At 36.8% G+C, this 14,935-nt stretch overlaps 1 protein-coding gene across 3 annotated transcripts in view; it reads right to left on the minus strand.

The window, feature by feature from the left end:
• Nucleotides 1–14,935, minus strand: part of LOC115210622 — a 119,130-nt gene that overhangs the window by 44,222 nt on the left and 59,973 nt on the right. For all 3 annotated transcript variants that reach the window (XM_036502549.1, XM_029779224.2, XM_029779225.2), the window contains 6 exons: nt 13,760–13,879; nt 12,155–12,538; nt 8,529–9,006; nt 5,855–5,897; nt 3,683–3,768; nt 1,242–1,317 (listed from right to left, as the gene is read on the minus strand). In XM_036502549.1, coding sequence (XP_036358442.1) covers nt 1,242–1,317; nt 3,683–3,768; nt 5,855–5,897; nt 8,529–9,006; nt 12,155–12,538; nt 13,760–13,879 — 1,187 coding nt within the window. The remainder of the gene's footprint in view (nt 1–1,241; nt 1,318–3,682; nt 3,769–5,854; nt 5,898–8,528; nt 9,007–12,154; nt 12,539–13,759; nt 13,880–14,935) is intronic.

The raw sequence follows: 14,935 nt of genomic DNA on the forward strand, positions 1-14,935 counted from the left end.
ATCATCGTTTAACGTCTGCTTTCCATGCTAGCATGGGTTGGACAGTTCAACTGGGGTCTGGGAAGCCCGAAGGCTGCACCGGGCCAGTCAGATCTGGCAGTGTTTCTACAGCTGGATGCCCTTCCTAACGCCAACCACTCCGTGAGTGTAGTGGGTGCTTTTTATGTGCCACCGACGCAGGTGCCAGGCGAGGCTGGCGAACGACCACGCTCGGATGGTTTTTTTTATGTGCCACCGACACAGGTGCCAGACGAACCTAGCGAACGGCCATGCTCGGCTGGTGTTTTTTTTTATGTGCCACGGACACAGGTGCCAGACGAGGCTGGCGAACGGCCACGCTCGGATGGTGTCTTTTTTTTTTTTTTACGACTTCGGAATCTCCTGCAACTTTTCTGGACAGTCGCTTTATTTAAATTGGTGAATGCTGCCATAACCTTTGCCTTCCGTTCAACTTTGATGTTACAAGGAGTTTTGTTGGTCTCTCACTCAACTGCACCCAACACATAATAATCGAGGGGGTTGCTGTCTGGAGAGACTGACAACATCAATGTTCCTCTTTAGCCATTGTAAATCAATACTTGTGAGAAAGACATGAGTATCAAGGGAGTTCTAGAAAACCAATGTAATGGCGAAGAAGGATTGGGTATAGAGACTAGTACTGGGCCAGGAAAGTTGGGCACAAAGGTGATGAAAGGAGGGGAGATAAATTCATTAGGAATATCTATGTGAAGATGGCTTGAACCAAGCTAGCTTCAATGAACAGAAGTTATTATAGTTGCAACTGAAAAGGCAGTGAGAGGAGACAGAGCATCTATGGGCCAATTAGTCAGGTGGCCCCTTCTGGATGCAGTCTAGGGCATCAGTTTGTGCAGCAGCAGCACAGTCCATGTGTGTGTGTGTGTTATTTGTTTGTGCCTCCTTGTTTTGATATTGCATGATAGTTGTAAACGAGCCTCACTGTCAAACAAGCAGTGTTATTTGTTTCCATTCTTCTGTGAAGACATGTTTGGTCAAAGGAAAACATTAGCTTGCTTGGAAACAAGTGAGAGCTGACAACAGGAAGGGCATCTCTGGCACTAGATAATCGACCTCAACAAGTTCCATCTGACCCATGCCAGCATGGAAAAGTAGACATAAAGGTAGAGGCAGCAGCAATAGCAACAGCTATGGTGGCAATGATTAAAACAAATGAATCAAGATATTCAAAGCTAGAAAAATTGGTTTGTCTCCAATAAACTTACTTGCCATTCTTTTCAGGTGAAGCAATCTTACCCGGATAAAAGAAACCGTCTTTCCATCTTGCCATGATTAAGATACCTGTAAGTATAATTATAAAAGTGTTTTATGAAACCTTTGAACATTCAGTTAGAACAAATTTAGGTAATTACAAATTTGGACTGGATGTGGTGTATGCAACATTTTTAGCTTCTTATGATCAATTTGCTCAACCCTAGGATATTTTTGAAACTTATAACTCCACTAAAAGGCTAGAATTGGTTACCACTGACTTGATTTGAATGCACAAATGAATGTTACCATACTGCATGCTTTAATTGTATCATGTCCTCTTCCGACCAATACTAAAAATGCTAACATGACAACATTTGATGTATTTCGAAATATATTGGTGCCGCTGTTGTTGATTATGATAATGGAAATGGTAACGTCCTCACTAATGGTTTCATCAGTGTTACCAACGACCTCACCACTATTAACATCAATATCTCCAAGCTAATAGCTGCCGAATCCCTTCTGCTCACACTCCACCATCCTCAACAAAAAAAAAGAACACACTAAATAATGTAGCCATAGATAGACAAAAAAGATAAGATGGTTGGTGGCACGTAAAAAGCACCATCCAAACGTGGCCAATGCCAGCGCCGCCTTGACTGGCTTCTGTGCCGGTGGCACGTAAAAAGCACCAACCAATTGTGGCCGCTGCCAGCCTCCCCTGGCACGTAAAAAGCACCCACTACACTCACAGAGTGGTTGGCGTTAGGAAGGGCATCCAGCTGTAGAAACACTGCCAGATCAGACTGGAGCCTGGTGCAGCCTCCTGGCTTCCCAGACCCCGGTCGAACCGTCCAACTCGTGCTAGCATGGAAAGCGGATGTTAAACGATGATGATGATGATGATAGCTATAATGTTCTTGATCACATGTGTGCTTAACAACAACATCGTCGTAATCCTCATTAACATTGTTGTTGCTACTATTGTCATCATTGTCATCACCACTGCCACCATCATTCTCATTATTGTTGTCATCACTTTTTTTTTCAATCTAGTTTTCTCATGTCTTGCAAACAACTTTCACATGCAAGTGCTACCAGTTAAAAGCTCCGTATACCGGAAGCTAGCAAGTGTATGGGGTCATCAGGAGAGAATGCGTGCCGTTTCGGGGCCTACCTCTCGACGGCATCAATGTGCACCGGCCCCCCTCACTGATATGAGGCCCCGCTTGCTAGATCAGCTGGTTATGAAGAACTCAATATACTTCTAGCCATCGCTCATCGTCTCTTTTTAACCAAATCCAGTGGCTAGCCTTCTCCACTGTAGATTGGATATCAGTCATGGTGGTATTGAACAAGTCTACAAAATATCCACAAACTACTCCATAAATCTCCTTTTCTACTTTATCTTTGTCTACTTAGTTTCCAACGTCTAATCCATGAATGAGGAATGAGTCAAAGACACATCACATATGGCCCTCTGTGTATCTATCCACAAACTGTAAATCTGCCATTTTCAATTCTTCAACAACAGCCGGTAGTTAAAAAAGACTATAGCTTTGAATTAAATGATTTACAGTATATTATTTCTGTTTTTTGGTTCAAATTCTTCTTGAATTAATTTTGACATTCATCCTTCTTGGACTTATAAAATAATTACCTGTAATATACTGATCAATTCAATAAACTATTGACAAAAGTTGACCCTGTTCCAAAATATAAAAAAACTCATTCATTAAAATTCTTAAGATAATAACTGCTAAAAAATGTAATTATGATTTAGAGAACAAATTAGCCCATGAGCATTTAGATTACTCTGTCAAATGTAATGCTTATTTATTAACACTGTTTTGAATTAATCATGCATTATCTTGTAGCTTCAAGATTTCAATGATGTGATTGTATATATTTACAATGAGCTTGTAGATTTGGTGTAAGAGCCTGGATCTGGTTGGTGTGAACATAAAATAGATAGAATATTTGGGTCAGTTTAAATGCTGAAGGGTTAAAGTATAATAAACAATGTTGAAACTAAATATTTTATTCTTATGGCACAATTAAAAACAAAAAAATCCTCTATGTATAAGTTTTTTGTGAAGTTTTCCATTCCACTGTGAACTACAGTGATTTCTTTTGACTATGTACTAAGCCAAACTAGTAAGGGAGGGTTTATAATCAGGTGAAATTATTTTTGTATTTTGTTGGTATTTATTTTATCCACTACAAAATGATGAAGGACAAACTTCTAGGTTAAAGATAAATTCGTCTGAGAAGCTGAGTGTCTAGAATACTGCTCTGTTGACCTTTTTAAGTACTTATTGGTGCATTATTGGTACCAGTGGGTATTTGCTATCAAACAGTGTATGATTAGAACTTATAATGCACCCAACTGCCCTTTTAATTAATCTCCCTCTGTTAGTGTATTTAAGAATATATAAATGCTAAAACCAACCTATAGCTGGATGCTGACGATGCACATTCTTTTTTATGCCACTTTGTGCAGCTACATTCCCCTGGTCTTGAAACGGAATCTCAGGACTGAAGAAGAAGAAAATATTATTTTAAGCTCAAAAACTAGATTTTGAATATAAGAATAGATTTACTTTTTCTGTTCAAAACAGAATTTTAACTGAGTCAATAAAGTTTTTGTTCTCACTATCTTTCAAGAAATATTGAATTTCAAACCAAAATTACCAAGAATTCCTCAAACTTTATAAATTCTATATCAGTTTATTTCAAGAACAATTTCAATCAACTTAGAATTAGTAAACAAAATTTAGGAAAAAGTACTCTTCAAAGGAGAGAAATATCTACTCAGATGACTGTGTTCTCTTTCTAATAAAAGTTTATTTCTAAGCTACAGATACAAGTGCAGGTACAGGCATGGCAGTGTGGCGAGGAAGCTTGCTTCCTAACCATGTGGTCTTGGGTTCAATCCCACTGCAAGACATCTTGTGGGTGGATTTGGTAGATGGAAACTGAAAAATAACCATCATATGTATGTGTTTGTGTGCACCCTTGTCTAGACGTTACATGACCATTGTAAATGAGTGCCATCATCATACAGGCAAAGTTGTTCATTTCCAATCATTCATGAAAAACATGTCTGGCCATGAGGAAATATATCTTGCTTAAAAACAGGTGAGAAAAGGTATTCAGCTGTAAAAATATCCGTGCCAACAAATTCCATCTCATCCATGCAAGCATGGAAAAAGTAAGCATTAAATGAATGATGACGATGATGATGACTACACATTTCTAATAGTCCTTTTTATTTCCTATTTCAGTTGACGCTTAGAACAACCTGCTTAAAACTTTCTTCGGCTTCATTAGTGTAAAAGAAATTTCAAACACACATAAATGAGAAGAAAATCCTACAACACTGTCCTTTCTCTTCCTTTCTTTCATCATCATCATTTAACATTCATTGGCATGGGTTGCATGGGCTGAAAGGATCTGACGAACCTGAGGGCTGCATTGATCTTCAACATCTGCTTTAACAAGGCTTCATGACTGGATGCTTTTCCTAATGCCAATCACTTTACAGATTGTACTGAGTGCTTTTTTCATGGCACCAGCACTAGTGAAGTCACCAAGTAAATCCCATGACAAGGCTTCTTGACAGAGTGAGAGTGGAATAATGAGGTGTCTTTGTGCCAGATGTTGAGAGGCTTAAAATATTTTTTTTTTAATCATCATTCACCTTTATTTTTCTTAAATTCTCTGACATTAAAGTAAATTAATAACTGTTGGAATTCAAAACAACAGTTTCAAATATGAATGGACTAGTTGCTAATACCTTACATAACACAGAAACTGTTTCTTCATGATAATTTCAACAATATGAGGTGTGTTCAAAAAGTATCTGACTTTATTATTTTCCCCTCCAAAACAAATACTGCATGGGCAAAATCCTTTGGTACCTATTTACTACCCACAAGGGGCTAAACACAGAAGGGACAAACAAGGACAGACAAACGGATTAAGCCGATTATATCGACCCCAGTGCGTAACTGATACTTATTTAATCGACCCCGAAAGGATGAAAGGCAAAGTCGACCTCGGCGGAATTTGAACTCAGAACGTAGCGACAGACGAAATACTGCCGAGCATTTCCCCCGACGTGCTGACGTTTCTGCCAGCTCGCCGCAAAATCCTTTGGTGGGAGGTGACAGCACCCTTCCTTTGCACGCATGAAAAGTTTCATGCTCGTCAGCTGCATCAGTTCCTACCTGTTATGCCTAGAATACAAACATGTACTGTAACAAAAAAAAAAATGATGGATTGGAAGAGTTGTTATAGCATCAGCCAAAGTGTCAAATAGTGTTTATTTATGGCTCTTTACATCTGAGTTCAAATCCAGCCAAGGTTGAATTTTACCTTTCGTTGTTCCAGATTTGATAATACATGCATTACAAGTTGGAGTAGTGAGGCTAATATAATTGATTGTTCTGTCCCATTGCAGAAAAATCAATAAGGTTAATAATCAATCAAAGGATACCATTGATCATTGAAAGGTCAAGCATTTGATTTTTTATTTATTACAACCAGAATGTGAGATAGACAGATAGTAATAACAAACAATAAAAGTAAAAAAGAAACAATAAATAAAACTTCCAAATACCTTTGGCTTCTATCACTACCTTTAGGTTTGTCATCTGAAAAATCTAAGATGAAAACAAAAGGATTAAATTAGATTTATACTTTTAATAATTGTCAGCATTTTTCTAGTTTACATAAAAAGGTTTATTTTAAGTCATACTTTTCAAGCTTTCATAAATTGGGTAATTTCTTTTATTTGTAAATTTTTTTGTATGTTTGTAAAATTGCTGGAGATTTGAAGTAAGTAGAATTATATACTTTAAAAAAACTGGCTTCTGTGCCGGTGGCACGTAAAAAGCACCAATCCGACCGTGGCCGTTGCCAGCCTCCTCTGGCACCAGTGCCGGTGGCACGTAAAAAGCACCCACTACACTCACGGAGTGGTTGGTGTTAGGAAGGGCATCCAGCTGTAGAAACACTGCCAGATCAGACTGGAGCCTGGTGCAGCCTTCTGGCTTCCCAGATCCCCGGCCGAACCGTCCAACCCATGCTAGCATGGAAAACGGACGTTAAACGATGACAGTAAGAAGTTAAACACAGTAGAATTTGAACTCAGAATGTAAAGAGATGTGATTAAATATTACAAGATAGTTTGTCTGATGCTCTACCAATTTTTCTTTTCATGATAACAACAACAACAAGGTACCTTTCAACTATAGACACAAGATCTAAAATTGGGGGGGTGGAGGTAATCAATTACATCTATCCCAGCACTGAACTGGTAGTTATTTCATCAATCCCAAAAGGATGAACGGCAAAGTCAGCTTTGGTGGAATTTGAACTCAGAATGTAAAGAGCTGGAAGAAATGTCATTAAGCATTTTATCCACCGTGCTAAAAATTCTGCAAGCTTGCCGCCTTAATAATAATGATAATGGTAATAATGATTTCTTATATAGGCACTAGGCCTCAAATTCTGATGAATGAACAGTTGATTATATGAACTTCAGTACCTGACTGGTGCTTAAGAAGGATGAAATGCAAAGTTGATCTTGACAGGATTTGAACACAGAACATAAAGAGCTGACACAAATATTGCAAGGCATTTGTCTGATGCACTAATGATTCTACCCAAAATAAGAAAAATAATAATTGCATTTGGAATAGACTACTCAAAATCTGATATAGAAAGATTATAATTATCACAAACACAGAGAGGTAGTGACCTTATCCAATTACAAAATTATTATAAAATATTCACCATAGAACAACAAAAACATCTAGTAAAGAAAAATCATGAAATTAATACAAACAGCTACAAAACATGAACATAATTTTAAAAATTATCTGCTTTCAATAAAGCTAATAAATATAAATCAGGGGATGAAATACCATATGGTTATGAAAGAAAACAGAAATTGTAAAAAGGCTAAAATATAAACTAAAAATGGAGCTACAGAATTCTGATAAAACAATGGCAAGAAAAGTCCTTACATAAGCAGTACTTGAAAAGTTAAATGAGAAATGAGTGGGAGTAGAGAAGAAAAGTCACAACATTGGTTGAGAAGCACAGACTTCAATGCTGAGATTAAAGGTTGTTCCTTGGAATACATAATTAAAACCATGAATAGTCACGTAAAAAGCACCATCCAACCGTGGCCGTTGCCAGCTTCGTCTGGTCCCTGTGCCGGTGGCACGTAAAAAGCACCATCCGTCCGTGACCGTTTGCCAGCTCCGTCTGGCACCTGTGCGGGTGGCACATAAAAAGCACCCACCACACTCACGGAGTGGTTGGTGTTAGGAAGGGCATCCAGCCGTAGAAACACTGCCAGATCAGACTGGGCCTGATGCAGCCTTCTGGCTTCACAGACCCCAGTTGAACCATCCAACCCATGCTAGCATGGAAAGCGGACGCTAAATGATGATGATGATGATGATGAAATAGAATACAGTAAATAACTTCAGAATACACAGAGCATAGGAAGAAAAACATTAATTAGACTGTCTCTAGATGTCCTGTTTTACCCAATAAAAACTGCATCTATAGACACGGCAAAGAAAGGACATACAAATGAATAATCACATTTACAAAGTTTTATGGTCATCAATCTGCTTGGACAGAGCTGACCAGGGACTAAACAACAAGGGCTAAGAATCTGATATGTATCTTTCTTAACTGTGCAATGCTTGCAGCAAGGCTTAACATTAGGATTTGGCTTTTAAGTCAATATTAGATCATTTTGTTACCATGACAACTGGGAACTTCTATGTCATCAATAAACTTATTAGAAATTGCAACCAAATTTCCCTCATGTCAAACTAGCTTAAAAATAGGAAGGAAGTATAGGACAATGTAATTCTGAATACACCAAAGTAGGGATTGCCTAAGGCTGGAATATCTTTGATCAAAGTTCTGTTTGATCAGGGCTAACTACAAAATAACAACACTTGAAAATAGTGACAATATATAGGGCTAACTTTAACCCTTTATATTTAAACCGGCCATATCCGGCCAAAATAGCTAATCTGTTTTATGTTCAAACTGACTGGATCCAGGCTCTCACACCTACCCTACAATGTTATTCTACATTAAGTAATTACACCATCAAGATCTTGAAGATATGAGATAATGCATGATTAATTCAAATCAATGGGAATCAATGAGCATTATGTTTGATAGAATAATCTGAACACTAAAGGGTTAAGAAGAAAATTATTAGAAACAAAATGTACTTTGTTTGTACTTTTTAGATGTACCTTGTTTGTACTTTTTAGATGTACCTTCTTCACATGGTTGTGGACTACATGACCTTTTTGATCCTCGAATTTGTTTTTCAGCTTTATTCGGTGTTTTCAGATCTTCTTGAGGTGCAGATGTCCTCAGAGGACTTCTGTTTGAAGAAGTTTCAGGTAAATTTAAATTCTTAATACTGGTATATATTTCTTGACAATCTCCAGCTATTCCTGAAGGTTGAGACACTGGAAGGCTTTTCATGTGATGCGCAGCTATTTCTTGGTCAGAAACATTGAGATTTTCATTTGATGAAAAAAGTGAGTCAGAATGAAAAACAGTCATCGTCTTTGTCTTCAGTGGTTCTTCATTCGATGAATATCTTGATAAAGTGGCAGTCTCAGTTACAGAAGTATTACATTTATCAGGAGTTGCAGTAATTCTATGCATCCCTAACTGACCCCAGCTTTGTTGCCGCAGGTCATCTCCAGGACTGCAATAGGCCTTCTCACCAAAATTAAGAAGAAAAAAAACATTTTAAAAATCAGTTGTTGTGTTTTCATGTAATATTTCAGATTTTTTAAAAATGTAGAAATGTTCCAAAATATAACAAAAGTCAACACTTAAAAGTCTAGTTTATATAGACTTTTAACAAAAGAACATATATCAACATATTTACTAGCTGGAAATACCTATTTCTCATAATAGGTATAGTGACAATATTGCTTGATTTAATTGTCTAAAAATGCTTATTGACACTTACTCATCTCCTCAGTTTTACATATTTTCTCATTATTGTCTGTTACTGTCTTTGCTTTTCTACAATTATAAAGTATTCTATTTTGATTTCAATACCAAACAGTACTCTCTTTACTCTTTTACTTGTTTCAGTCATTTGATTGCGGCCATGCTGGAGCACCGCCTTTAATCGAGCAACTCGGCCCTGGGACTTATTCTTTTGTAAGCCAGTACTTATTCTATCAGTCTCTTTTTGCCGAACCGCTAAGTAACGGGGATGTAAACACACCAGCATCGGTTGTCAAGCAATGCTAGGGGGACAAACACAGACACACAAACACACACACGCATATATATATATATACATATATACGACAGGCCTCTTTCAGTTTCCGTCTACCAAATCCACTCACAAGGCTTTGGTCGGCCCAAGGCTATATAGTAGAAGACACTTGCCCAAGGTGCCACGTAGTGGGACTGAACCCGGAACCATGTGGTTGGTAAACAAGCTACTTACCACACAGCCACTCCTGCGCCTATGTCTTTTGTGAGAAGAGAAACTCATTTATATCAAGACAAAATCCTATAAATGTTTGTAACATGCTATAATTACTGCTTCAGTTCACAATCAACGGACCAAGACATGATATCCGGTTGTCATCAGCCTACAGTAATACATCAAGTGTACACCAAATAGCTGATACTGCTAAAACCAGCCCTTAAATAATTGAAGTCATGTTTCTAATCTCAGATACAAGTTCTAAATTTCATAACAAGAGCCTGAAACACACACATGGAAAGGCTATATAAATATTCAATCAAGCTTTGAATTCCTCACTGAGTTACTACACTGTATGACAATATTTTTGTCCTTTGGTAGTAACTGCTATTTCCTATTTGCTTACCCCTAGAAAGTATGAAAAAGGGCTAATATTTCTTTCAAACTTTGCTTTTGTCATACTTATTCAAACCTCTAAAGAATCCCTCTCAACACATGGCTATGATGCACCCACAAATACTCCTGCTCGTGAGCAGAAATGCACATATTGTCAGCCACTAAGGGACATGCTCAACTGGTTATGGTCAAGCAACTGACAAGAAAATCTGTGGTATAGAGCAGAACATTTGCTGTACCGATATTTCTGCTTCAGCAACTCAGTGCTGAAATGTAATGGAAAATAGGTCAGTTTCAAAACTTTGATGTCATAAAAGCAAAATTAGAAGGGAACAGTAGTCATTTCCTTTGATTTCTAAATAGAAGCAAAATGGAAATGACCAAAGACAAAAAAAAATTTTGTTACACAAATATACTAAATTTAAAGGCAATTTAGAATTCATTTGTTTCAATCCTAAAAATATAATTTGATTAAATGTTCACTTTATAAAAAGGCAATATACAATGAACTACACCAACATCTCACTATCCACTGCCAGCAAGTAAATATATATAAAAAAAAATTTTTTAGAAGGAGTGGCTGTGTGGTAAGTAGCTTGCTAACCAATCACATGGTTCCGGGTTCAGTCCCACTGCGTGGCACCTTGGGCAAGTGTCTTCTGCTATAGCCCCAGGCCGAACAATGTCTTGTGAGTGGATTTGGTAGACGGAAACTGAAAGAAGCCTGTCATATATATGTATATGTATATATATATATATGTGTGTGTGTGTGTGTATGTGTTTGTGTGTCTGTATTTTTCCCCCTAGCATTGCTTGACAACCGATGCTGGTGTGTTTACGTCCCCGTCACTTAGCGGTTCAGCAAAAGAGACCGATAGAATAAGTACTGGGCTTACAAAGAATAAGTCTTGGGGTCAATTTGCTTGTCTAAAAAGGCGGTGCTCCAGCATGGCCGCAGTCAAATGACTGAAACAAGTAAAAGAGTAAAGAGAGTAAAAAGAGTATATTAATAGTTATCGCCAAGCTAATATGGCAGTCCATAAATATAGGGTGAAAGCTGCCGTTGATTAGCTCCAAGAGGCCATCGCCTCTAGCTAGCTATGTGACACACAAACCTGTGTCCATTATAACCTTCGAACAGAGGAGGTCAGTCGCTTCCCCTTTTTATAGAAAGCTTTGAACTAAATTGACATGATAGTGTGATTAATAATAAAGACAGAACAGTGTATCAATGGACAGGAGTGGCAGTGTGGTAATAAGCTTTTTTCGCAGTCACATGGTTTTAGGTTCAGTCCCACTGCGTGATACCTTGGACAAGTCTCTTCTACAGCCTTGGGCTAACCAAAACCTTGTAAGTGGATTTGGTAGACGGAAACTGAAAAGAAGCTCATCATGTATGTATGTATGTAACTTTGTGTGTGTGTGTGTGTGTTTTTGTGTCTATGTTTGTCCTCCACCAGTGCTTGACAACCAGTGTTTGTATGTTTACATTCCTGTAACTTAGCAGGTCAGTAAAAGAGACCAATAAAATAAGTACCAGGCTTAAAAAAATTAAGTACTGGGGTCAATTCATTCAACTAAAAATTTTTGAAGGTGATGCCCCAGCATGGCCATGGTCTAACAACTGAAACAAGTAAAAAATAAAAGATAACAATTAGAACAAGGCAACACCAATGTCCTCTCAACAAGTAGCCAGAGATGATTTTTAAAATGAGAATATCTGAAATAAACTCGACTGCTCTCATAAACAAGAATACTAAAAATGAACCCAACCACTCTCAAAAATTAAGTAAAAAAACTGGAAAAAGAATCCTTGTCCGATACTTGATTGATCCCAAAATCTAATCAGTTTGTGCCAGTCACAAGGCCAAACATCCCTGAAAGTTTCATCTGAATCCATCCAGTGGTTCTTCAGATATCTCGTCCATGGACAAACAAACACAACTGAAAACAATACCCCCGCCTTTGCTAAGGCAGAGATAATAAGAAAGTAATGAGAATTAACATTATAATACTTACAGAATGTTCCTGTTTGTCTTCTAATGTAATTGGTGACAGCATCTTTAACATATCTTCATCAGAGGTGTGACTTTGACAAGGCTTATTTGAAACAGACTGTCCCTTTTTTAAAATACTAACTCTGCCTTCCTTGTGCTGCTGCTCAGATTGACTCACAGATGAAGTAGTTGGTAAGTCAATAGAAGAGGATTTTACCGTGAGACTGTTAAAGCAACTACTGTTGTTACTGCTGCCTTTACTGTCAGAATGAGACAATGAGCTAACATCAGCATACTCCCCAGATGTCAGTGAAGTTGGACTACAAAATGATGTCTCTTTTGATGAATTTAAATACTTGAATTCTTCATTACGAGTACTTTTAATAACAACTGGATCATTTTTCTCCTAGAATTAGCAAAGTAAAATTCAAAGAAAAACTGAATAAGAGATAAAGAAAATAATGATGTCATGCAAATTTTCTTAGTCTAATTTAATATCAATATTTTTTTACAAGAAGAACATTTTTACTCTTAACCCTTTTGTTACCAACCCGGCTGAAACCAGCTCTGACTCTCACTACAAATTATCTTATTTTCAAAAGTTTTCAATTAAAATCTTTCATCAAACCTTAGCCACAATTTCTGATCCTAACACTAGCTTAATGATAACTAAGTTATTTTACTAAATCCTTTGTTATATTTAAAGTAATTGAAAGAAACACAGAGCATCTCAAATTAAATACAGTAACGAAAGGGTTAAGTTAAATATAGAAGACATTTTTCTGTGGTTAAACAGAAAAAAGATAAAGACTTGCAGATTTCCTTAATTAGTAATGCTATAAAAAAGGCTCTCTTTCCTCTTTCTTAGGCATAATTCAATTTATGTTCTAACAAACTAATAATAATTTTATTTTATAAGTTAGTTAGTCAAGGGTTGGTTAAGTCTTGCAAAAGAGCCAACTCAGCTAAAAACAAAATATTATGGTGACAAGTTTTCAGTAGATTCTAGTTTCATCTGATACTGAAATAAAATATGCTCACTAAAACTAACACTAGAACTACGAAAGAAAAATTATAGAGCTATATATAATATTAAAAAATATTAAACAATGAGACACTTTTCCATTTTTTTTTTTGTCCGTTAATAAAGTAGGTTTCAATATTAAAGAGATCTGGCAGTGAAACTACAGATCCAGGTCAAAAATATAACCAGTTTATCTCAGTTTCTAGAAGGTAACAATATTTACAGAATTTATTGTTTGAAAGCTGAGAGAAATGCTAATATGTATTTCTTCTTCAAAATACTGGGTTAAGAAATGGCCCTTTAATCATCAATTGTTTGCTATTTTCTGTGCGAATACTTGACCTTTTAATTTCATCTACATTGAGTTTTTCATATACACCCCCTACCACATATCCAAAATATCCATTCATTCTAAAATTATTTGATACAGAAGAAAGCAATGTCATATATAAAGAAATTGTTCCTCCTTTTATTGAACATCTTTTATATTGCTAGTAAACAAATACCTAACAAAAATAGCATAATGTGATAAAAATTTGTGAATATGGAAGTTTTAATATTGTTTTTCCCTCACAAAGTATTAACTTATTGATGAGTACTTACCACAACAACTCGGCGATCAATAACTTGAGAATTTCTCAACATTTCTATGGTGGTTTTACGGTACACAATCTGTACAGTAGTTTCTTCCGTAATTTTTCTTTGAAAAACCTTTTTAAGATTCTGCAGATTAAAGACATAATAAAATAATATCACAGCAAATGAAATATTAATTTTAAATTTTGTCACAAGGCCAGCAAGTTCAGGGCAAGGGATAAGTCAATTACATCAACCTGAGCACTTAACTGGTACTTATTTTGTTGACCTTGAAGGGATGAAAGGCAAAACCAACCCCAGCAGAATTTAAACTCAGAACGCATATATGGACGAAATGCCAACAAACATATCACACTGTGGGCTAATGATTCTGCCAGCTCACTGCTTTTCAAATAACAAAATATTAACAAGAGTGGAGTAACAAGAGTAGAGTGAGAGAAGTTTGGGAGGAGTTTTATTGCAGGTGTGCAGCATGAAGCTGAAGGCAAATATGATGGCTTTTATAGACTGATTATTACCCATGGAAAGTGGTGAGAAGGAAGGTTTTTGCAGAGGTTATCAGCAAAGACCTATCAGAAGTCTGAGCATTTCATGGATTGAAGTGACCAGAGAACTCAAGGAATGTAAGAATACTGTACAATAAGAAAAAATGAGATGTACTGCTCCAGTTAGGCTGTACTCAGATGATCTAATAAGTGCTGAGATAGTGATGGATGTACAAAGGTTGGTTTTGGATGTGAAAAGGTCAAAGGTGTTTGAAGTCAGAGATATAGTTGGCTGAGGAACCTAACTGGCACAGCTTGCTCAGAACGGCAAACTACTCAGCCTTTGTTAGAGTAGTATTAATGGGAAAGGTGGGAGAGCTAAGAAGAGTTGTGAGCCTAAGTGACTACAGATGATAATTTTAGAGAAAGGTGAGTTGAGATAAATATCTAGAACACAATATGAGGCATAGTATTACACTTTGGCAAAACTCTGGAAAGTAGCAGAGACAGCAGAAGAATTTAGAGAAACAAAAAAGACGGACTAAGTAAGAATAACTGGAAGATTTTTGCTTGTGATATCCAGAAGGAGAGATGTGTGGTTGAGAGGCTAAATTCTATATACATATTTATATATATATTGGTAAAAACGGTAAGATAACAAAAGAAAGAAAGAGACCTCAATATTATGTAAATAGAG

The sequence above is a fragment of the Octopus sinensis genome, linkage group LG4, assembly GCF_006345805.1.
Source record: "Octopus sinensis linkage group LG4, ASM634580v1, whole genome shotgun sequence".
NCBI classification, from domain to species: domain Eukaryota; kingdom Metazoa; phylum Mollusca; class Cephalopoda; order Octopoda; family Octopodidae; genus Octopus; species Octopus sinensis.